The sequence below is a fragment of the Vicugna pacos genome, chromosome 12 (genome assembly GCF_048564905.1).
Source record: "Vicugna pacos chromosome 12, VicPac4, whole genome shotgun sequence".
Lineage (NCBI taxonomy): Eukaryota > Metazoa > Chordata > Mammalia > Artiodactyla > Camelidae > Vicugna > Vicugna pacos.
Window position 1 is genome coordinate 5,585,899 of NC_132998.1, and position 24,580 is coordinate 5,610,478.

At 41.9% G+C, this 24,580-nt stretch overlaps 1 protein-coding gene across 9 annotated transcripts in view; it reads right to left on the minus strand.

Moving 5' to 3' along the window:
- Window positions 1-102: 102 nt before the first annotated feature.
- The window catches only part of OS9 (OS9 endoplasmic reticulum lectin), a 27,952-nt gene continuing 3,474 nt past the window's right edge, over window positions 103-24,580 (minus strand). The window contains exons 6-15 of one of the 9 annotated variants that reach the window (XM_072972514.1): window positions 4,342-4,552; window positions 4,128-4,229; window positions 3,802-3,902; window positions 3,562-3,613; window positions 2,851-2,939; window positions 2,433-2,666; window positions 1,951-2,140; window positions 892-1,056; window positions 619-731; window positions 103-370 (exon numbers count right to left, since the gene is read on the minus strand). In XM_072972514.1, coding sequence (XP_072828615.1) covers window positions 245-370; window positions 619-731; window positions 892-1,056; window positions 1,951-2,140; window positions 2,433-2,666; window positions 2,851-2,939; window positions 3,562-3,613; window positions 3,802-3,902; window positions 4,128-4,229; window positions 4,342-4,552 — 1,383 coding nt within the window. In that variant the 3' untranslated portion in view covers window positions 103-244. Of the gene's footprint in view, window positions 371-618; window positions 732-891; window positions 1,057-1,950; window positions 2,141-2,387; window positions 2,667-2,850; window positions 2,940-3,561; window positions 3,614-3,801; window positions 3,903-4,127; window positions 4,233-4,341; window positions 4,553-24,580 lie in introns of all 9 variants that reach the window. The other 8 variants (XM_072972513.1, XM_015250933.3, XM_006217965.4 and 5 more) reach the window with 8 other exon arrangements.

The window sequence follows — 24,580 nt, forward strand, 5'->3', positions numbered from 1 at the left end:
GGGAGAAGCCTGGGAGAGCACATCTTGAGGGCGGCCCTCAGCAGCAGCAGCAGCAGCCCTCACCCCGTGGCCCCCCACGCCCTCAGCTGGGCCTCAGTCGCAGCTCACAGCTCGCAGCTCGCAGCTCACAGCTCGGCTCTCCTCTGCTGTTTCGCCTTTAGGGCCCTGGGAGATGGGGTGGGGGGTGGCGGCAGGGCCAGTCTAGGAAGACTCTGGGCTCTTTTGCGAGCCCATGGTGGTGGTCTCAGAAGTCAAACTCATCCAGGTCCCCAGTGCCCTCCCCGCCCCGAGAGCCCCACACCCGGCGGTAATTCCTCTCCAGCTCTTTCTGCCGCTGCCGCTCCTTCTGCGCCTCCTCAGCTCCCTGCACCTGGCAGGAGGGCATGCGGGTGAGTGGGAGCCAAGGGAGGCACTGGGCGCTTGGGGGTCTGGAGATCGGTGCATGGCGGGCAGGCAGGAGTGGGGCCCACACGTGGCCTGTGGGGCTCTGCTGAGGGCCTGACGCCCAGAACCACAGTGGCGAGGCCGGGATGGGCTAACCCTCGCTCTTCACACCTCAGTGGGCTGGAGGAGAGGGAAGGCTGGGGGGCCAGGACTCGGGGGTGGGGTGCCTCTCACCAGGATATTGAAGAAAATCTCCTTGAGGTTTTTTGTGTCCTCATCAGTCAGCCAACGAGCATCCTCCTCAGTCCCTTCAGTCCCTGGTCGGACAATCTTGATCTCAATTTTCCCTGGAAAGGAGCAGGACGGGAAGTGAGAGGAGAGGAAGCGGGGGAGCTTCAGCGCAGGTCCTCTGTCCCCCGGGGCCCCAGCCGAGGTTCCCAGCCCCTCCACTTCAGGCAGCAAGCCCTTCCAATGGCTCTGCATCCAGCCCCGCCCTCCAGGGCCCACCTTCGGCTGTGAGTCCCTCCCTCTCCAGCAGCTCCTTCACCAGCCCCTCGATTTGTTTCAGCTGTGGGTTTTCCCGTTTCATCTCGAGGACAGTCAGATCCTGATTGGGGCCTCCGTGACGGAGCTTGGTGACCCGGACCCGGACTCTGTGCTCAGGATCCTCCTCTTGGAGGGAGAGACACACAGGGAGACACAAAGCAGAGCCGTGACTCCAGGGCTAGGGCTGCAGCGGTCACCTCTCCCTAAGACATCAGTGGGTTTTGGCAGTTATTCCATCACAAACACGGATATGAGCTGGGCTCAAAATAAATTAGCACCCATCACCCCCAACCCCATTCCAACCCAAAAAGCTCCCCCCATCAGTGTAGTTTCCCTTCCCCACACCAACCCAGTAATTCTGCCCATCATCTAAACTGACTGTTTTCTAAAGCAAAAATGAGGCCACCTGGGCCTACAGAGAAATTGAAGAAGCAGGCTGGAAAACTGTGGTCTGGCACCCTTGACATGTTGGGACTCAAAAGACATTTCAATGTTTATAGAGACAGTGGGATGGAAGGTTTGAAACTAGGACATTCCATTTGTAACACCTGGTCTCTCTGACCCCGGGGCCTGCGGAAGGGACACAAAGGGTGCAAGAAGAGGGGAACTTTAAGTCTGTCTAGGCAATTGGCTTATGAGCAGCTGGGCTGCCCGTTCACACCCCGCCAGCTGGGGCCACTCCCTGTGCAGTCCTGACTACTGACAGGCAGAGTCCGCCACAGGTGTGTGGTCTGGCACACAGGCTCACTGCCACCCAGTTAATATCTACCAGTCACCCACGAGGGGCCAGGCAGAGTGCTAGGCACTGGATGTACAGGAGTAAGCCAGAAAACCGCCACAGAGGCAAGCCAGACAGGCTCTAACAGCTGCTTCCCAAAAGGACAACTAGGAGGTTAGCGGGCAAACGGATGGAGGTGTTGGGAATGGCTGAGAACAATGTTCCAGGAAGAGCGAGAGTGAGCGTTCTCAGAAGGGATAAACGACGGGCCTGGCCGTTTCCTCCCATCTGGCAGCTCTCACCTGCTGGTTGGGGGGACGGGGGAGGCTTTTTGGGGACAACCCTCCTCTTCTGGTGCTTCTTCACCAGCTCTGGACTCTGTTTTTCCTCCAGCCTTTTGATGAGTTTGTTGAGAGTGGAAGTCAGTGCCAGCATAGCCCGATCACGCTCTGACTCCTTCTTCAGCCCCTCCGGGTCCAGCTCCTTCTCTGTCTGGAAGGCCCAGGGTGGGAGTGAGAGTCAGGATCTGGGAAGTAATATCTAAGCCTCATTCTTCTCTCTGACCCCCTTGTCCACCGTCCCCCACTTTTTAATTAAGTAAACAATAGCAGTTCAGGGCGCCTGCTCCAGCACCCCAGGCCAGCGAGGTGCTGTCCTCTGTTTTCTTCCGGGCCCTCGGGCCTGTCCCCCCACAGGCACAGGCAGCGGTGGAAGCCACGGGAGGAAGCGGGGAGCCCACCTCCTGGATGATGTTCTCCAGCTCCCGCTCCATGCCAGCCTTCACCTCCGCACGGAGCCGGTCTCGGTCCGACGGGAGCAGTATCCCTTCCAGTTCCTTCTCAAATTCTCCCAGCAACTGCCGCTCATCCTCATCTTCGTCTTCATCCTCATCGTCGTCCTCCTCTTCTTCCACCTCGTTCTGATGCTCGGGGTCACCCTTCTCCTTCACCTCTGGTTCCCTGGAAGGGGCTTCTGCAGCATAGTCTGCAGGCTGCTCTTGGCCGGAGTTGGGCTTCCCCTGGGTGGGTGGGGATCGGGAGAAAGAGGGAGACGGTTGGGGTTCCATGGTGGGAGGAAGTGGGAGTGGGGACTCAGGAGGAGTAAAGGACGGGAGTCGGCTCCATCGGCCCCAGTCAGGGGTGCGTCTCTGAATGCTCCCAGCAGGGAGGCAGGTTCTGCCCCTCCCTGGAGCAGGGCCATACCTTTCTTGTTCCACCCTTCAGCTCCTCTATCAATCGAATCAAGTCTGCGGGGCTCCGAATAACTTTGACCTGCACGTTGTTCTGAAAATCTGAGATGAAAGAATAGGAATGGACCCGTCATGTCTTAAATTCTATTTTGACTTCCTAAGGAGAAGAGTTGAGGAGGCCAAGGAAGGACATAGTCCCTGCCTCCAGGAACTACCTGTCTGGTCTGTGAGACAGGGGCCAACATACCCCTCCAGAGAGTTCTTAGGTGGCCTCATAGGTGAGAGAGGGAAGGATGCTAACAAGCTGCCAAGACCCCTGCTCTTCCATGCACTGCTGAGGTCCTCCCGGCAGCCACTCCAGTTTCTAGGACTACAGAAGAGATCCCGGGGCCAAGCACGCCTTTTCCCTGGATCCTGTTCTCTTCTTTCCACAAATATAAACCATTTTTTGTCTACTCAGCTCCAGGCATTGTACTGTAAAACTAGATTCATTTAACCCCACAACAGCTCTCTAACGTAGGGTGAGGAAATGGAGGTTAAGGGAAATTGTCCAAGATGCAAAGTCAGCAAGCAGCGGAACCACTGGCTTCTGCTACTGTCCTTGAATAGAACTGTCGTCTACAAAGAGTACTCAGTCTGATAAAAATGAATCTGAACCTCCCTCCCAGTGTTCAGCTCTAGCTCTGCGCTCGCCCAGGAAGGGAGACGTGGAGGATTCCCTCACCATCGGGAGAGCCTGGCGCTGGGTCTGCTGCGTCCAGGTTTGGTTCCTGCTCCTGATGAGAGAAGGGCAGAGTCAAGTATGCAAGCTGATGCATGCCAGCCTCAGGCAGTGACTCTGGGTATATGCTTGCATCACTAGGTGGATGGAGATCATATCATAATGGCCTCAGTTCAAGCGGCCTTGCAGCCCAAAGCCCAGGTTCAGCCTCATCAAAGCGACAGCCAGGAAGCCGGCTCTCACCTCAGCCTGTACCTCCTCCCCTTCAGGTGCCTGTTCCTCTCGCTCGTGGAGCATCTTCCAGAAATCTGCTTCCTTGTTGTCATCCTTGGCTGGCCCTGCACCTGGAATACAGGGAACAGGGAGGAGCCTGAAATGGGAGGAAGCAAACAGAATGGGTTATTTTCCCTCCTCTGTTACTCAGGGATTAGGGACCACAGTTCTTTTTCGCCCCACCCCAACAGTCAGGGGTGTTAAGGACAACGCACTCCTGGGTGTATAGGACAGTGAGGCTGCAGAAGGGAAGAAAGGCAGACAGGTTTCACAGAACAGGTGAAACAAGGGCCTACCCCCTTTCCTCGGGGGCACCACCCCAGGGTTGGTCTCACTCCACGTCTGAGGGTCCAGGCCGTGCAGCTCCCCTGTAGCCCTGTCTCCGTGTTGCTTTGAGTCTACTGAAAGACAGCATGTAGGCAGGACAGGGACACGTTCCTCTGGGCTCTTCGATACTTTGTCTTCTGCAGGTCCCTCCCCACGTCTCTCCTTCCTCTTTTAATTACTCACCAGCTTGCCTCTGAATGTAGGCCATGTACTCCTCAGGCTGCAGGGCAGGGTGACAGAGAATGGCCTGGGGAGCAGCACTGGGTGGGGGCCGGAGGAGAGGGTGAGGGCAGAGCCGAGGAGTCCGAATGGTCAGCACATACGAGCAGGACAAGGGCTCATCCACGCGATCAATGTAGTCCCCAGAAATACCAGCGCCTTCATCACAGAGGAACTGCCAGGACAGAGAGCGAGAATAAACAGCAGTCGCCACCAACAAGCACCTTCGGGTCCTAGGGCAGCTGCTTTTCACTGAGCACTCACTGTCCGCCAGGTGCTGTGCCTGTATCGTGTGCATACTGTACACACATACATAGTGTATATGGCACTTCACATGCATTAGTTCATTTAATTCCCACAAAAACCCAGTGAGGGAGGTATCAGTGTCTCAGCTCTGTGGCTCAAGAAACCTAGGTTCGATGCAGTTAAGGGACTTGTTCAGGTTGCCCAGCTGATGAGTGGTAAAAATAGGAGTTGAACTCGGGCAGCTTCACTGTAGGTAACCAGCTGATTTCTATTTCACATTCCTGCTTTATATAAATACAGTATGTACATACTTATACATATTTGATACATATATATTTATATGTATTCGAAACATGCATATTCTTTGTTTGTGTGCATATGCGTATATTTGTATGTATGTGTATGATTTTTTAAAAAGTCAAACAATTCTAAGATCCTTGTATTATTTAGAAAGAGAGTAAAGATAAAATTAAGAAACATCCATTCGAGAAAAACTACTAAATGTTTAACAGTGAATGTCTGTGGTACTTGGGCCATGACCTGCTCCCTTCCTCTCTTACGCCAACCCCCACGCCCCAGCTCAGTCAGACAGATGCTCCACTCCAGGTGAGCGTGGTCCAAAAAGTGGGGCTACCTCTCCCCTTCACATCCAGTCAAGGGATATGGCATTTCACCAGGCCACCAATGTCTCTCAGCCCTCTCCAGTTCCAAGGTGTAGAGAATAAATTCCTGCTGAATGTGGTCAGGAGATTGAGGACAGCCAGCCCCACTCACTGGACAGAGGCTGTACCTCAGGTACAGCAGGACAAGAATATTGGGGCCCTGATCATCCTCCCACAGATCACTAAAAAGGTAGAGATCTGACAACAGAGACGCAAACTGAGAGGACCAGAAGCTACGACCCCCGCCCAGCTCCCTGCTCGTAACACAGGAGTGTCACTCTGACAGAACTGGGTCACTGTCCCTGACACCAGCTCTAAAGCAGGGGCTTAGAGATTTTGCCCAGGGAGAAAGGCAATCCACAAGAACAGAAAGCTCCAAAGCTTCTTCCAAACGACTGACTTTATGTGAAACATTGTATAGGGAAGTTTAAGCTTACGGGCACTTTCAAAATAAATGAAAATTTTGGTGGTAAGCAATAAACAAGAGGCTGATAAGCATAAAAAACAACCTCTGTAAAGGAGTTCACATTTAATTGAATCAGACTGAAAAATACAGACAATTAGCTGGCGATTAGTGGAGCCCATCAGCTGGGTGTGATACCAGCAGAGGTAGAGTGCTTAATAGATCAGCAAAAGAGACACAGAGAGCCCTGCTGAAACCACTGTCACCTAGCATGACTGTGTGCATGCCCAAGCCTGCACCCTCAGAGGCTCCATGCTGCAGGGGAAACAGACTTCGCTAAAACAGTCCAGCCAAGTCACTAAAGAAATGAACCCACAACCAACCAAAACAAGTCTTGTGGTAGAGGGTAAGAATCAGTATGTAGAGTTGCTACAGCATATTACCTAAAATGTCCAGCTTTCAACAAAAATTATGAGATATGCAAAGAAACAGTTAAGTGTGACCCATACACAGGAGAAAAAGCAGGCAAGAGGAAACACCAGGAGAGGACACAGATGTCGGATTTCACAGAAGTACATTTTAAAGTAGTCATTATAAATATGTTCAAAGAACTAAGAATTTAAATCAAAGTATGTTCTCTAACCACAATGGAATGATATTGAAATTAATGAAATTTGGGAAACTCACTAATGTGCAGAAACTAATACACTCCTAAGTAACCAATGGGTCAAAGAAGAAATCACAAGAAAATTAGAAAATACTCTGAGATGAATGAAAATGAAGACATAATATATCAAAACTTATGGGATTCAGCTAAAGCAGTGCTTAGAAGAAAATTTTTACCTGTAAAATATAAAAAAAGAAGAAAGATCTCAAATCCATAACCTGACCTCCCACCTTAAGAAACTAGAAAAAGAAAAGTAAACTAAATTCAAAGCAAGTATAGGGAAAGAAAGAATACAGATTAGAACAGAAACAAATGAAATAGAGAATAGAAAAGCAATAGAGAAAAATCAATGAAACTAAAAGTTGGGTTTTGAAAAGATCATTAAAAGTGACAAAATTTTAGCTAGACTGGCCAAGAAAAAAGAGAAGACTCAAATTAGTACAACTGAGAATGAAAGAAGGAACATTACTACCAACCATACAGATATAAAAAGGATTGTAAAGGAATACTATGATCACCTACATGCCAACAAATCAAATAACTCAGATGAGACGGACAAATTTCTAGAAAGACACAAACTACCAAAATTGACTCAAGAAGAAATAGACAATCTGAAGAGATCAGTGACAAGTAAAGAGACTAAATCAGCAATCAGAAAACGACTCACATAGGAAAGCTTGGGTCACACGGATCTATTGGTGAATTCTACCAAACATTTGAAAAATAAAAATACCAGTCTGGGGGGAGGGTATAGCTCAGCAGTAGAGTGCATGCTTAGCATGCACGAGGTGTTGGGTTCAATCCCCAGTATCTCAATTAAAAAAAAAAAGAATAAGTAAATAAATGCAATTACCTCCTCCCCCCGCAAATAAAATAAAAATACCAATCTATCTCAAACTCTTCCAAAAAACAGAGGAGCAGGGAATAATTCCCAACTCATTCTATGAGGCCAGTATTACCCTGACACCAAATCTAGACAAAGATACCACAAGAAAAGGAAACCAGAGAGGCCAGATCTCATGAACATAGACCTCAGAGTCCTCAGCTAGTTCACTGGATTCAGCAACATATAAAAAGGGGTACAGATATAAAAAGGATTGTAAAGGAATACCATGATCAAGTGGGATTTATTCCAGGAGTACAAGATTGGGTTAACATAAAAAAAAAAAGATCTATTAATGTAGTTAATACATCTTATCAATAAAATAAAGGACAAAAACAGCATGATCATCTCAGTGGATGCAGAGGAGCATCTGACAAAATACAACACCTCTTCATGACCAAAACATTCAACAAACTAGGACTAGAGGAGAACTTCATCAACCTGATAAGCAGTAGCTATGAAAAATCCACAGCTAATACCATAATTACTGGTGAAAAACTGAATTCCCTGAGATCAGGAAAAAGACAAGGATGTCTGCTCATGTCATTTCTATTCAACATGGTACTAGAGGTTCTGACCAGGGCAATTAGGCAAGAAAATGAAATAAAAGGCCTCTAGATTGGAAAAAGCAAATCTACAGTTTACTACAGTAAACCTACATCTACAGATGGCCTGATCTTGTATATAGAAAATCCTAAGGAATCTACTAAAATGAACCATTGGAATAAATGAGTTCAATAGGTTACAGGAAACAGCAATCAACTGTATTTCTGTACACTTGCAATGAATAATCAAAAAATAAAATTAAGAAAATAATTCCATTTGTAATAGCACCAACAAGAATGAAATAACTGGTAATAAATGTAACAAAATAAGTGTAGCACTATTACTCTGAAAACTATAAAACACTGCTGAAAGAAACTAAAGACTTAAATAAACAGAAAGACATCCAAGTTCATGGGTTACAAGACTTAATTCTTGTTAAGACTTAAGACTTAATACTCCCCAAATTGATCTTCAGATTCAATACAATCTCCATCAAAATTTCAGATGCCTTCTTTGCGGAAATTAACAACCTGTTCTTAAAATTCATATGAAAATTCAAGGATCTCCACATAGCCAAAACAATCTCAAAAAAACCAAACAAACAGGATTGGACTCATTCTTTCAGATTTCAGAACTTGCTACAATAATCAAGACATCGTGGTACTGACATAGTATAAATATATGGTCCAATGAAACAGAATTGAGAGTCCAGAAATTAACCTTTACTGTTCTCATCATTTGATTTTCAACAAAGTTATCAACATAATTCAACAGGAACAGTCTTTTCAGCACATGATGCTGGACAACTGGGTGTCTACAAGCAAAAGAATGAAGAATGTACCTCATGCCATGTACAAAAATTAACCCCAAATGGATCAAAGCCCTATATGTGAAACTATAAAATTCTTAGAAGGAAACATAGGTGTACATCTCCATGGACTTCGATAAGGCAGTGGTGTATTAGATACAACAGTAAAAGCACAAGTAACAAAAGAAAAAATAGATAAATTGGAATTCAGCAAAATTAAAGGTCTCTGTGTTGCAAAGGATACCATCAAGAATGAAATGACGACCCACAGAAGGGGAGAAGATATTTGCAAATCATGTATCTGATAAAGGACTTGTATCCAGAATATATTAAGACATTTTACAACTCAGTAACAAAACGATAAGGTCATGGAAGGCTCTGAAGCAGAGCCAAGTAAATGAGGGTTGAGGGCCCAGTGTGGAGGATTCTGCGTGTGGTTAGAAGGCAGCTCCGCCTCCCGCCTCCCCATCACAGGGTAAAAACTGTGATCTAGCCCCGTCTCAGGTTGTCAGAGCTCGTCTCCATCTCTGGAGCAGGAAAAGGGAAGCATTTTTCACCGGGTGGGCTGGGCCTCTTACGTCAGAATCCCCTGGAGAGCTTGTCAGAAGCCCCAGGCCTCCCCCATCATGACGGGAGCGGAATCTCAGGGAGCATGGGGCCGGGGCACTGCCGCCTTTCTACAGGATGCCTGACGCCAGCACACACACACACACACACACACACGCGCGGCTGGAGGGCCTCCAGGACACCCCAGAGGGAATCAGCTAACTCTGGAGTGGCCTCCTCCACGCACCTGAGGCCATCAGGCGGGAGAGACCCCGGAAGTGAGAGGAACAGGGGGGCCAGACGGCACGAGAGGCCAGAGCATCAGTGTCTTTGCAGAGAATGGGGAATGAGGGCATAGGTTTGTGAAGCACATTGAATTTCTCTTGCAAAATAAAGTTAAAATCGCAGAAAAATAAATAAATAAATAAATAAATTGCAACAATGCAATTTAAAAACAGGCAAAAGAGCTGAATAGACATTTCTCCAAAGAAAGTATACAGAGTGCTAATAAGCCTAAGAAAAGATGCTCCACATCGTGAAACAACAGGAAAACGCAAATCAAAGCCACACTGGGATGCCACTTCTTACTCAGTAGGAAGGTTATAGTCAAAAAGATAAAAAACAAGTGTTGACGTGGAGAAACTGAAACCTTCAGACACTACTTGTGGGATTAGAAAATGGTCCTCGTGCTTTGGGAAGAGTCTGGCAGTTCCTCAAAAGGTTAAACAGAATCACCACATGATCCAGCAGTTCTGCTCCTTGGTATATACCAAGAGAAATGAAAACTTTCGTCCGCACATGTTCACATATGTTAAAAGCAGCATTGTTCACAATGGCCAAAAAGTGCAAACAACCCAAATGTTCAGCTGATGAACAAATAGAACGTGGAATATTACTTGGCTATAAAATGTAATGCAGTACTGGCACGTACTACACACAGATGATCCTTGAAAACATGGCAAGTGAAAGAAGCCAGACATAAAAGGCCACACATTCCATGATTTCATCTATATGAAATATCTGGAACAGACAAATCTACAGAGGTAAAAAAGATTACAGGTTGTCTAGAGCAGAGGACCGGGTTACGAGTGGAGGTGGAAGAGACAGTAACCGTTAGAGGGTAGGGGATTTCTTTTAGGGTGATGACAATATCCTCAAGTTGATTGTGGTGATGGTTGCACAACTCTATGAACACACTAACAACTACATAATTGTGTGGTAATGTGAACTGTATCTTGATAAAGCTATTATTTAAAAAAATAAAGAAACAAAGCATATAACTTCCCACTGAGATAAGAGGAAAAAGTGGCATGATTAAGACAAAATAAAACAGACCAAAAGCAACAAAGCAGAGAAAAAGGAGAACAAAACAAAGCATAAAGTAAAATATTAGACATAAATCCAAATATATATAAAATTGGTTAAAAATTTTAAAAATACAAGGATATGCCATTTAGAGAACACACTTAAACTATAGAAAAGATAAAAACAAAAGGGTGAGAAAAATCAGCAAACAACCCAATGTAAGCTGTTATTACTACATTATTATTACACAAGAGACTTTAAGTAAAGAAATTACTAAGATAAAGGTCAATTCATAATGTGAAAAAGTTCAATTTATAAAGAAGATAACAATTTAAATTGTATGTAATTCTTTATCTTCCTTATTGTCTGTCTCTCCCAACTAAAGCAGGAATTTTTGTCTGTTGTCTTCACTGAAACACCCTTAGCAACTAGAACAGCGCCTGGCACGTAGAAGCATTTAATACTAACATTTGCTGAATAAATTAATACATAGCCCCAAGATGCAAAAAGCAACAACTGACAGAATAATAATGAATAAACTGGAAAAATAATAAAGAATAACAGACAAATCCATAATCATAGCGGGAGACAAGTCAGTAAGGATACAAAAGATTTGAACAGCATGAGTAACAATCATGACCAAAAAGACATACAGAAAACTAGACATACAGACATACATTGTAACTAACAGCAGAGGACATGTTCTTTTCAAGCACAAAGAAACAGTCATAGAAATTGACATACACTGGACCACACAACAAGTCTCAACAAATTTAAAAGGCACAACCATTAAAGTCTATATAATTACAAGATCCATAAGATAACCAGGAAAACTTGAAATTATTAAATATTCAATGATAAGAAATTACAGTTAATTTTTAAGTGTGATGTGGTATTGTGGTTATATTTAAAAAGCACTCTAGTCTTTTAGGGATAATACAGAAATACTCTTGAATGAAATTATACGATGTCTGCAATTTGATTACAAATACTCTGGGAGTGGAGGTGGAAGTGCAGGGAGGTGGGCAAGGGGATGGAGGAACTGAGACTGGCCGTATTTGTTGAAACTAGATGTTACACAGGGGGTCACCGGACAATTAGCTCTGATTTTCTGTTTTTAATTTTCCATAACAATTTTAAAAAGACCATCTTTAAATAGATATAACCTAAATCTAGCAACTATACTTTCAAGATATAGTTACACATATATATATGCATAATGGAATAATCTTCCTTAGTAACAATAAGTTGGAGGGAAACTATTTTAATCAGTACAATACTGGTGACAAAATAATAGAAGACTTATACAACAGAATATTATGCAAATGTGAAAACAAAGAATAAAGCTCTAGATGTACTGCCATTGAAAGGGCTCTAAGAATATTGTCAAGACACATAAAAACAAGGTGCTGAACGTGTGTTTAGTATACTGCATATTGTGTGTAAAAAAAATGGGGGGGGGAGGAAAGCAGCACCTCTAGTCATAATTGCTTTTAAACACACGAAGAAAGGCTGGAAGGACACACAAAAAACCAAGTGGAGGGTTATTTGCACAGGACACGATGGGAACTGAGCAGGTGGGAGGTAAGCTTGGGAGGGAGAATCCTCACTGTACACCTTTTTATAACTTTCTGGGTTTTGAATCATGGGAATGTATTATCCACTTGAAAATTAGACAAAGAAATTTAAAATAGCCTTAGGAAACTTGTGAAACATATCTAAAGTCATACCTGAAGAGAAATTTATATGAGATACATTATAAATGAGGAAAAGCTGAAAATGAGCTAAGCATTCATTTCAAGAAGTTGAAAAAAGAACAGCAAACTAAAGTCGAAAAAAGTAGAAGGAAGGAAAACAAAGATTATGTGGAAATTAATCAAATGGAAAACAAATACAGTATAGACGCTCAACAGAGCCAAGAGCTGGTTCTTTGAAAAGTCTCATAAAACCGACCAACCTCTGGAGAGACTGAGTAACAGAAGAGCAGGGCAAAAATAACCCATGAGGAATGAAAAGAGGAACCTAATTACAGATGCTACAGAGATTACAAAGATAATAGAAGGATATCGTGAACAACTTTATACCAAATAAATCTGAAAAATCAGAGACTAGAAAAATTCCTAAAAAATAGAAACTTACTAAAACTGACCCAACTAGAAACAGAAAACTGAATATTCCTAAAACTACTTTTTAAAAAAATCCAAGTTTAAAATCTTCCCACAAAGAAAACCTGGACCAAGATGATTTTCCAGGTGAATTCTAGCAAACGTTTAAGGAATAAAAAATTGCAACCTTACACACATTTTAAAGCTCATTTTCTGAGGCCAGCATAACCTTGTCACTAAGGCTTGATAAGGTCAACACTAGAAAGAAAACTACAGTCAGTATCTCTCAGGAGATACACGTAAGATCCTTTAGAACATCAGCAAACTGAGGCCAGCAAGATACAGGATTGTCACGGATAATGCCTATGACTGAACTGGGTTCGCCGCAGGAACGCAAAGTTGGTTTAACATTAAAAGATTCATAAATCGCTTAATTTCAAATCAAAGTTTGGCTTAATATTAGGACATCAAGTTCACTAGTGTAAACAGCTTCACACTAATAAATACTTAAAAAGATGATTGTTAGGAATCCGTGAAATGAAAATTAAATGAGGTATCATGACACACTCATTAAATTAGTCAAAGTTTAAGAGTCTAGATAGTATCAAATACTGGCCAGGATATGGAACGTTGGTAACTTATACACTGCAATAAGAATGTAAATGGGAACAAAAATTTTGGAAAATATTCTGCATTACCAAATAAAGTAGCACTTGGGCTCACCTTCATATCCACTACCCAGCAGTGTACCCCCAGGTGAAATTCTTCCTGAAGAAGTTCTTGTACATAATATTAGGAGGTACTTAAAATAATGTTGTTCATAATAGCTTTTGAAAGTGTAAGAACAGAAAAATGGAAACAATCCAAATTCCATGAAAGGTAATCTGGGTGAATAGGTGACAATGAACTACACACAGGAGGACTATATGGGCAGGTAAGTGAGCACACTGCGGCCACAGCAGCCCCAGACGGGTACGCATCTCATCAACATAGCGCTGAGCAAGGGAAACAGGTGCCGAGGGGAGGGTAGAGCTCAGTGGCAGAGTGTGTGCTTAGCATGCAAGAGGTCCTGGGTTCAATCCCCAGCATCTCCATTTAAACAAACCAACCAACCAACCTAATTACAACTCCTCCCTGAGCTCCCCCCAAAAAAGAAAAGAAACAAGTGTCAGAACACTTGTGTATATATACTCTGGGTGTTTTCATATAGTGTGATGCCATTTGTATAAAGTTCAGAAGAAAAGTCTAAATTCACCGAGATGCACACATAGATGGTAAAACTCTATAGAGAAAAGCAGAGCAATTACTCACAAAGTCAGGACAGCGGTTACCTCTGCGGTAAGGAGGGGAGAGGGGCGGGGTGTGCAGGGCACGGAGGAGCTTTTAAGGTCCTTTAATACAACCCTTTCAACAACTGATTGGGCAACTGGACAAAAATTTGTAGAAAATTTGAAATATAATTAGAATCTTGAACTGAATTAGAGAAAACACATGCTTTCAAGCACATCCAGACCATTTTTTTAAAGTTTACCACAGGGAAAGTCTCAATTATCGAAGGAATCACTGGCACAATGGCACAGAACTAGAGATCAATGGCAATCATATAAAAACACAGCAATAAAATACAGTTGTTTAGAAATATGATAAGCATAATTCTAAATAAGTTCTGAAGCAAAGTACAAACCATAATGAAAATGGAAACACTGCATATCAAAACTTGAGGGATGCAACCAACACAGCCCTCAGAGTGAAGAGGGCAGCTTTAAACGCATGACTAGGAAAGGAGAAAGGGAGGAAGCAGCCCACCAAGAAGTTAGAAGAATAGTTGCAACTCCTATCACAAAGAGTATAATCTATTATATGAAAAGCTTTTATAAATTGAGAAGAAAAATATCAATAACCCATTAGGAAAATGAGCAAAGAATTGGGATGGTTGAAAGAAAAGAGTAAAGGAGGAAAGAGACCAACAGCTCTTTTATGAGTTATAGATGTTCCTGTATGACTGAAGCGTCGTGCTGTGCACCATATATTGGCACAACATTGTCAACTGACTATACTTCAATTATCTCTCTATCTCTATCTATCTATCTATCTATCTATCTATCTATCTATCTATCTATCTATCTATCATCTCTTCATATAGAATAGCTTCAATTCTATCTTAGCAAACTGTTTCAGAGAACAGAGAAAGAGGGAAGCTTCTCAAGACATTTTATGAAGCTAACATAACCTGATACCAAAACAAGATAAGAATAATACAAAAAAAATTATAGACCAATTCACACATAAAGTAACTGTAAATATAATTAACATACTAGGAGACTGAACATAGCAACGTATTAAGAATAGTTCATGACCATGGATTATCCCAGAAATGCGAGGGCAAAAAACCTTAGAAAATTAATTTAATTCACCATATCAAACAAATAGAGATGAAAAACCATATGCCCATCTCAATAGATATAGAAAAAGCATGTGTTAAAATTCCACATCTATCCATGATGAAAATATTTAGCAAACTACGAACAGAATGGATCTTCATTCACCTGATAAAGGGTGTCTACAAAAAGCCTACAGGAAAACATCACGTTAATAGTGTAACTTCAGGAGCACTCTCTTTAAAGTCAGGAACAAGTCAAAGATGCCATCATCACCACTTCTATTGCACTGTAGGTATAAGAAAAATGAAATGTATGTGAATTAGAAAGGAAGAAACCAAAATTGTCCCAATTTGCAGGTGACATGATTACTTATACAGAAAATCCATAAGAATCTGCAAACTACTAGAAATGAGGGTTCAGCAAAGTTACTGACTACAAGATCAATACATAAAATCAATAATGTGACCATATACCAGCAACAATTAACAGAAGATGTAATTTTAAAAAAATGCCATTTACAATTGCATCAAAAACTATAAGGTATGCTTGAAACGTGCATATAAACAAAAGACACAAACAAAAGCTACAAGGTATCTAGGACTAATCTCATATGAGATACATAAGAGCTACACAGAGAAAATTTAAATCTTACTAAAGTGCAAGACAATAAAAAGTAAATATCATGTTCATAGTATATGAAGACTTAATATCATAACATATCAATTCTTGCCAAATTAATCTAAAATTCAGTGTAATTCCAGTTAAAATTCCCAAAAGAGTTTTCCACAGAACTTGTCCAATAATAGCCCAGTTTTGAAGAACAAAGGAAAATGCATATTATCAGATACCAAGACTTAGTAATTGACAGACTATTGAAACAAAAGAGAGGTCAAGAATAAAATGCACACATATATGGGAACTTGATAAATGACTGTGGTGGTGCTACAAATCAGAGAGAAAAGTATAGACTACTCAATAAATGATGCTGGGACAACTGGTTATCCAGATGAAAAATAGGTCCCAAGCTTACACAATACATTAAATTAAAATTTTTATTGAATTAAAGTCTAAAATATGATAAGAAATCTAAAACTTTAAAAAATACAGGTGAATAGGAAAGTATTTAATGAGACAGATACAAGAAGTACAAACTATAAAGAAAAAGATGGAAAATTTTAATCATACTGGAATTTAAAAAAATTTTTTAATTAAAAGTACATCTAAGACACCAAACACAAAAGGAAAAGACAACTAGAGATAGAGAAAATGTAGGTAACTAAAGAATTAAATCTGGAATATATAAAGAATGTCTTCCTAACTCAATCTATGAGGTCAGAATTACACTGATACCAAAGCTAGACAAAGATATTAATGAGAAAAGAAAATTATAGACCAAAATCTCTTGTGAATACAAGATGCAAAATTTCTCAACAAAATACTTGCAAAACAAATTCAGCAGCATAATGAAAGCATTATACATCATGATTTATGTGGGATTTATTCCAGGAATGCAAAGATGGTTCAACATATTAAAAAAATCAATCTGTATAATATAATACATCACATTAATAGAATGCAAAAAAAAGCCACATGATCATCTCAATTCATGCAAAAAAGCATTTTACAAAATTCAACATCCTTTCATGATAAAATTACTTGATAAACTAGGAATAGAAGAGACTGTCTCAACATGATAAAGGCCATTAGTGAAAATCCCACTGCTAATGTCATACTCAATGGTGAAAGAATGAAGCCTTTTCTCCTAATATGAGGAACAGAATAAGGATGCCTGCTTTATGTTACTTTTATTTAACATAGTACTGAAGTTCTAACCAGAGTAGGCAAGAAAAAGAAATAAAGGGCATCCAAATTGGAAAGGAAGAAGTAAAATTACCTGTTTCAGAGCTGACATGATTACACATAGAAAAAGGAACCCACATAAAAGAACTGTTAGAGCTAATAAATGAATTCAGCAAAGGTGCAGGATATAAAATCAACCTGCAAATATTAGTTGTATTTCTACACACTTGCAATGAACAATCCAAAAAGGAAATTTTTAAAAAATTTCATTTACAATAGCATCAAAAATAAAACACTTAGGATATATTTATCCAAGGAGGTGAAAAACGTGTACACTGAAAACTACAAAACATCACTAAAAGAAATTATAGAAGACACAAATAAATGGAAAGACATCCCATGTTCATGGACTGGAAAATGCAACATTGTTAAGACGGCCATACTACATAAAGTGGCATACATTTTCAATGTAGTCCCTATTAAAATCTCAACGGAATATTTTACAGATACAGAAAAACCCATCTTAAAATTCATGTGGAATCTCAAGGGCCCTCAAATAGTCAGAACAATCTTTAAAAAACAACAAAGTTAAAGGACCCATGCTTCCTAATTTCAAATCTTCAAAACTTACTAAAGCTAAAGTGATCAAAACAGTGGTACTGGCACAAGGATAGACAAACAGGCCAACACACTAGAGAGCTCAGCTGATTTGTTCGTTTGATTTTCAAGGGGCACCAACACCATTCAAAGGGGAAAAGACACTATTTTCAACAAATGGTGCAAGAAAAACTAGATATTTTATATGCAAAAGGATGAAACTGGATCTTTATTTTACACCATACACAAAAATTAACTCAAAATGGATCAAAGACCTAAATCTAAGCTGAAACTATAATATACATATATGTTTCTTGAGAAGAAAACATAGGTGAAAATCTTCATGACCGTGGAATAGGCAATGAGTTCTTAAATGTGATACCCAGAGCACAGACAATAAAACAAAAAATTGGACTTCATCAGAATTAAAAACTTTTTGTGCATCAAAGAACACTATTAAGAGAAAAAGCAACCCACAGAATGGGAGAAAATATTTGCAAATCCTGTATCTGATAAGTGATTAACATCCAGAATATGTAAAGAATTCCTACAACTCAACAACAACAAAACAAATAACCCAATTCAAAAATGGGCAAAGGTTTGAATAGACATTTCTCCAAAGATAAACAAATGGCCAATAAACACATGAAAAGATGCTCATCATCATTAGTCATCAGGAAAATGCAAATCAAAGCCCCAATGGGATACCACTTCATATCCATTAGGACGGTTATTATTTGGAAAAAAAAAAGAAAAAGGGAAAGTAACAAATGTTGGAGAGGATGTGGAGAATTCAGAATCCTTGAGCATTGCTAGTGGGAATGTATAGTGTAGTTGCTATGGGAAACAGTTTGGGAATTCCTAAAAAGGCTAAACATAGAAATTACCATAAGATATATTCTGCTTCTAAGTATACACCAAAGAATTGAAAACAGGGATTCAAAGTGACACTTATTCACCAATGTTCACTGCAGCATTATTCACAACAGCCAAAAAGGTGGGGACGCCAGAGTGTCCATCCATCAAGAGATGAATAGATTAACAAAATATGGTATGTACATGTAATGGAATAGTATTAAATATTCCATAACATGAATAAGCTATAAAATTTGCCATAAAAAGGAATAAAATTCTGATATATGCTTCAACATGGATTAACCTTGAAAACATTATGCCAGACACAAAAGGACAGGTGTTATATGATTCCACTTATATGAGGTACCTAGAACAGGCAGTTATAGAGACAGAAAGCAGAACAGAGGCGGGGGGCAGGGAAATGGGACTTACTCCTTAATGGGTACAGAGCTTCTGTTTGTGATAATGAAAAAGTTCTGGAAATAGACAGGGGTAATGATTATACAACTTTGTTAATGTACTTACTGTCACTGAATTGTACACTTAAAAATTATTAAAATGGTAAATTTTATGTTACATCTATTTTACTATAACTTAAAAAGTACTTTAAAAAATAAATGAAGAACGCCTTTATGTTAAATAGAAGAAACTGAAAAAACTGGCAACACATCAAATTCCCCAACAGAATATGCATTCCCCGTAACCCAGTGATTCTCCTTCTCGGTATTTCTCTGGAGAAGCCCGGGCCCATTCGCAACGAGACCTACATTGCAGCACCGTGTGTAAGGGCGTTAGAGTTGAAATCCAACTGTTTCTCAGTAGAGGAATGGGTAAGCAAACAATGAAACCCATGTAGCTACTGAAATCATTGAACTAGATCTCTGTGTCATGCCACAGAATGGTAAAAACATCGATTAGTGAAAAAGCAGAAGTATACTGATGTATAATTTTAAAACACAAAATACACTTATTGCCTATGATATATGTATCACTAATAAAAGTACAAAGCAAGCACAGAGATGTGGTGGCTTCTGGAGAGGAGGGGGAGGGGAGAAATGAGAGGGTGGGCTTCAACTGTATCATTAGCATTTTAGTCCTTTTATTAAAAAGAACAGATCTGAAGCAAATATGGCAAAATGTTAACATCTGTTTAACTTGGAGTGAATTTATGGGTCTCTATGACATTTTCTGTATGTTTGAAAAGTTTCATACTTAAACATTTTAAAAGGAAAAAAATCTTAGAGCTCTCTGAAATCTTACGTAAGAATCAAGATAGAGATCCAAATTTATTAACTTCAGATGGCTAACCAGTTGCTCCAAACCCCACAGACACTGCACTTTTACGTCTTCCCACCACCGAGGCGTCGGGAACATGGACCTTCAGCAGGCCTGCCCTGGAGCGGAGGGCTCACTCAGCCACGCAGGCTACAAACTTGGGTGCCTCATCAGAATATAAAAACTAAAAATGAGAAGCAGCCAAACAGGAATCCCTTCAACCTTCTGCCACTAAAACCTCCAGACCCCCTAGTAAACAGGCCACCTTTTTGTTCTAGTTACAACCCACAGCCCCCTCCTCAGGATCACCGCTCTCCCAGGTTCTGCATCCCAGCCCCGCCCACGTTCTCTCCCCATTCCTTCTCCTGTACCTCAGTGTCGCCTTCTTCCTAAGAGTTCTACCAAGCATTTCAGGACGCTCCCATTTTCAAACATGAAAGGACCACCACAAAGGCCCACATTCCCAACCCGAGAGCCCACCTAGCTAGTGTTTGTCTTTTCTCTCCCCCTTCATATCCAGACTTCCTCAAACATTTCTACTTCTTCACCTCGTTCCTCAACACCTCGCCGTCACCACCCCACTGAAACTGCTCTTGAGAAAACTGCCAATGACCTCTGGCGCTGAGTCCAATGGCTGGTCAGGGGAGACTGAGAGCAGAGCACTGACCATTTTCATCTGATTCCCATCCCTACCATCTGAATATTTGTTTCCATGTGCATGTTTTGCTTTTCTTAAAATAACTCCTGTGATCACTAACAAGCAGTTATTAACTCTCTCCTTTGAAGGCTGAGAGGCAGCCAGCACCGTGGACCAGTCCCTCCCTGAGACATGTCCTTCCTGGGTTCCAGCTCACCAGAGTCTCCTTCCTGGCCCCTTCTTCTTGGCAGAGTCCCCTTCCGCTCAGGCTTTATATGATGGCTTCCTCAAAGTTCTGTCCCACAGTTGTCACTATATACTGTTTCTTTGGGGGGAGTTCATCCGCACCATGGCTTCGATTATAACCAATATGTGGATGGCTCCAGCACTCTGGCTTCCATTTAGGTGTCTCTCCTGAGCTCCAGACCCAGCGATCCCACAGCCTCCTCAGATAGCTCGACTTGGATGCCTACAGCCACTAAAACCATCACATTCAAAACCAAAATCACCATCTGCCTTACCCAAACTTACTCCTCTTCCCACTGTACACATCTCAGTAACAGAAACCACTATGTATCCAGTGGCTCAAGCCAGAAACCCAGGAATCTTACTCTATTGACTTTGCCCCTTAAATTTCTCCAATAATTCACGTCTTCGTCCTGGAGTCACCTTGTTTTCTCTCCTGGATTACTGCAACTACCTCCTAACTGGTCTCCCATCACTTGCTATGCTCCAGCCAAAGGGAGCCTTCAAAACCGACACTGAATATGTCATCATCCTGCTTAAATACTTCATTGCCCCCCAACTTGTTCCTCAGATAGTCCAAACTCCCCAACACAGCTGCAGAGCTCTGTGGCCCATGACCTGCCCCCTCACAGCCACCCAGCCTCACCTCCCACAGTTCTCCCCAGTCACTGGGAACAGCTATCCACCCCTCTTGCCTCCAGGCCTCTTGCACTCCCTGGACCTTCCGCCTGGAATGCCTCCTCCCCACGTCTCCACAGCGGCCAGACTAATGCCTCATCCTCCAACTGTCAGCTCAAAGGTCCCCTTTCTCCCTAGGCCTCCCCTTGGCCTGGACTCGGTTAGTTCCTTTCTTGTGTGCTCCTCTGTGACATGTGCCTCACCCGTCAGAGCATCTGTCCTGCTTGCTGTGGCTGTTTATGTAACGTCTGTCTCCTGAGAGCAGGACTAGGTCTCTCAGCCACCATTTCATCTCCAGTTTTTATTACACTGCTTGGCACAGGGCATAGGCTCAACAGACATGAGGAAAACACTGTCCTGGCCTCCAGTTCCTGGCCTACTGAAGGTACAAACAAGTAAAGGAATAAACACAACGAAGGAAGGGCTATAATAGATTATAGACGTGTGTGGATGCTTGTGGGGTGCCATGGTCTGCATGTCTGTGTCTCCCTAAAATTTGTATGTTGAAATCCTAATGCCCTCTCTGATGGTGATGGTGTTAGGAGGTGGAGCCACTGGGAGATGCTTGGGTCAGGAGAATCGAACCCTCATGCAGGAGCTTAATGCTCTTATAAAGAGACCCCACGAGCTCCTTTGTGAGGATACAAGAAGTCTGCGACCTGGAAGAGGGCCCTCACCCAGCCACACTGGTGCCCTGATCGCCTACTCCTAGCTTCCAGAACTCAGAGACCAATTTGTGTTTTTAATAAGCTGTCCAGCCTGGGGTATTGTGTTATAGGGCCCCAAACAGACTAAAAGATGGATATATGTGGATGAGGACGTATGTATACGAAGTGCCGAAGGAACCCAACAACCTTTCTGGGCTAGCCAAGGAAGGTCATACAAAATAAGTGACATCTAAACTGGCTTATTGTTCATTCCATTCATTCAGTGCATAATTTCTGGGCACCTACTTGGTGCCAGGCACTGTCCGAGGCACTGAGTATACAGCAGAAAATAAGACAGACATTGTCCCTGATGTCCTTGTGCTTATTCTAGTGGGGAGAGAGAGAGACTAAACTCGAAAAATAAAATAAATTTTGGGGGTGGGGGGGCGGTAAAGGTATAGTTCAGTGGTTCAATCCCCAGTACCTCCATTAAAATAAACAAACAAATAAATAAACAAACCAATAAACCTAATTACCACCACCCCATCAAAAAAAAAAAGACACTTTCATTCAAAGACCTCTGGCTTTAGGCAGAAGGAACAATGAGACTCACTGGTTCAAAGAACAGAAAGAAGGGTAGTGGGACAGAAACACAGTAAGGATTCATATCTCTAACCCAGACCTTGTACTGGAACTCCAGAATTACAGAGCCAGCTACCAACTGGACATCACCACTGGGATGTCGAACAGGTATCCTGGCCTTCAGCTGTCCAACACCAGCCTAGTTTCCTCCTCCAAACCCATTCCTTCCCACTTTTGTAAATGACAATTCCACTCCTCCACTTGCTCAAACTAAAAACCCTGGAGTCACACCCAACTCCACTTCACAAGCAATCCATCAACAAATCTCACCGGCTGTCCCTTCAAACACATCCTGAACCCAACAACTTCCCCCGCCTCACTGCTGCCACCTCGGTTTGTGCTGAAGTATTTGGATCTTATCCTTTGTGCAAAGCACAATATTGAAGGTTTTCTAGAACCCGATAGAGAATTGGCATGTGCTCAAAGTGCTGTGTTGGAGCCGGCTGAGGCCAGTTCACAAGAGCCAAGTGGTAAATTTTCAAGAATGTTGCAAGGTGATTGCCATCACGGTGATAGCATGCATTTGGCCACGGTGGGGGTATTTACACCACGGATATGGGCAAACATTACATCTGGGCTCCTCTCTCCACCACCCCATCCGAGCCTGGCAATCTGGCTGTTTCACATTTACCAGCACCCAACTAAATGTGCAAATCTGTGTTACAGAAAGATAATTCTTACAGCAGTCAGGCAAGAGAGAGAAATAAAAGGGATCCAAATTGGAAAAGAAGAGGTAAAAGTGTCACTATATGCCAACGACATGTTACTATATATAGAAAACCCTAAAAGGTCCACACAAAAACTACTAGAGCTGATCAAAGAATTCAGCAAGGTAGCAGGCTACAAGATTAACGTTCAAAAATCAGTTGCATTTCTTTACACTACCAACAAATCAACAGAAGAAGAAAGTAAAGAAACAATCCCCTTTAAAATAGCACCCAGAGTAATAAAATACCTAGGAATAAATCTAACCAAGGAGGTGAGAGAATTATACACAGAAAACTATAAACCACTGATGAAGGAAATTAAAGAAGACTTTAAAAAATGGAAAGATAGCCCATGCTCTTGGATTGGAAGAATAAATATTGTTAAAATGGTCACACTGCCCAAGGCACTCTACAGATTTAATGCAACCCCTATCAAATCACCCAGGACATAGTTCACAGAACTAGAACAAATCATAATAAAATTTATATGGAACCATCAAAGACCTAGAATTGCCGAAGCATTACTGAAGAGAAAGAAAGAGGCTGGAGGAATAACTCTCCCAGACTTCAGACAATACTACAGAGCTACAGTCATCAAGACAGCATGGTATTGGTACCAAAACAGACATATAGACCAATGGAAGAGAATAGAGAGCCCAGAAATGAACCCACGGACTATCGGTCAACTAATCTTTGACAAAGGAGGCAAGAATATACAATGGAATAAAGACAGTCTCTTCAGCAAATGGTGTTGGGAAAACTGGACAGCAGCATGTAAAACAATGAAGCTAGAACACTCCCTTACACCATACACAAAAATCAACTCAAAATGGATCAAAGACTTAAACATAAGACAAGATACAATAAACCTCCTAGAAGAAAATATAGGCAAAACATTATCTGACATACATCTCAAAAATGTTCTCCTAGAACAGTCTACTCAAGCAATAGAAATAAAAGCAAGAATAAACAAATGGGACCTAATTAAACTTACAAGCTTCTGAACAGCAAAGGAAACCTTAAGTAAAACAAAAAGACAACCTACATCTGGGAGAAAATTTTTACAAGTGAAACCGACAAAGGCTTGATCTCCAGAATATATAAGCAGCTCATACGACTTAATAAGAAACAATCAAACAACCCAATCCAAAAATGGGCAAAAGACCTAAACAAGCAATTCTCCAAGGAAGACATACAAATGATCAATAGGCACATGAAAAAATGCTCAGTATCACTAATTATCAGAGAAATGCAGATCAAAACTACAATGAGGTATCACCTCATACCAGCCAGAATGGCCATCATTCAAAAATCCACAAACGACAAATGCTGGAGAGGCTGTGGAGAAAGGGGAACCCTCCTACACTGCTGGTGGGAATGTGGTTTGGTGCAGCCACTGTGGAAAACAGTATGGAGATTCCTCAAAAGACTAGGAATAGACTTACCGTATGACCCAGGAATCCCGCTCCTGGGCATATATCCAGAAGGAACCCTACTTCAGGATGACACCTGCACCCCAATGTTCATAGCAGCACTATTTACAATAGCCAAGACATGGAAACAGCCT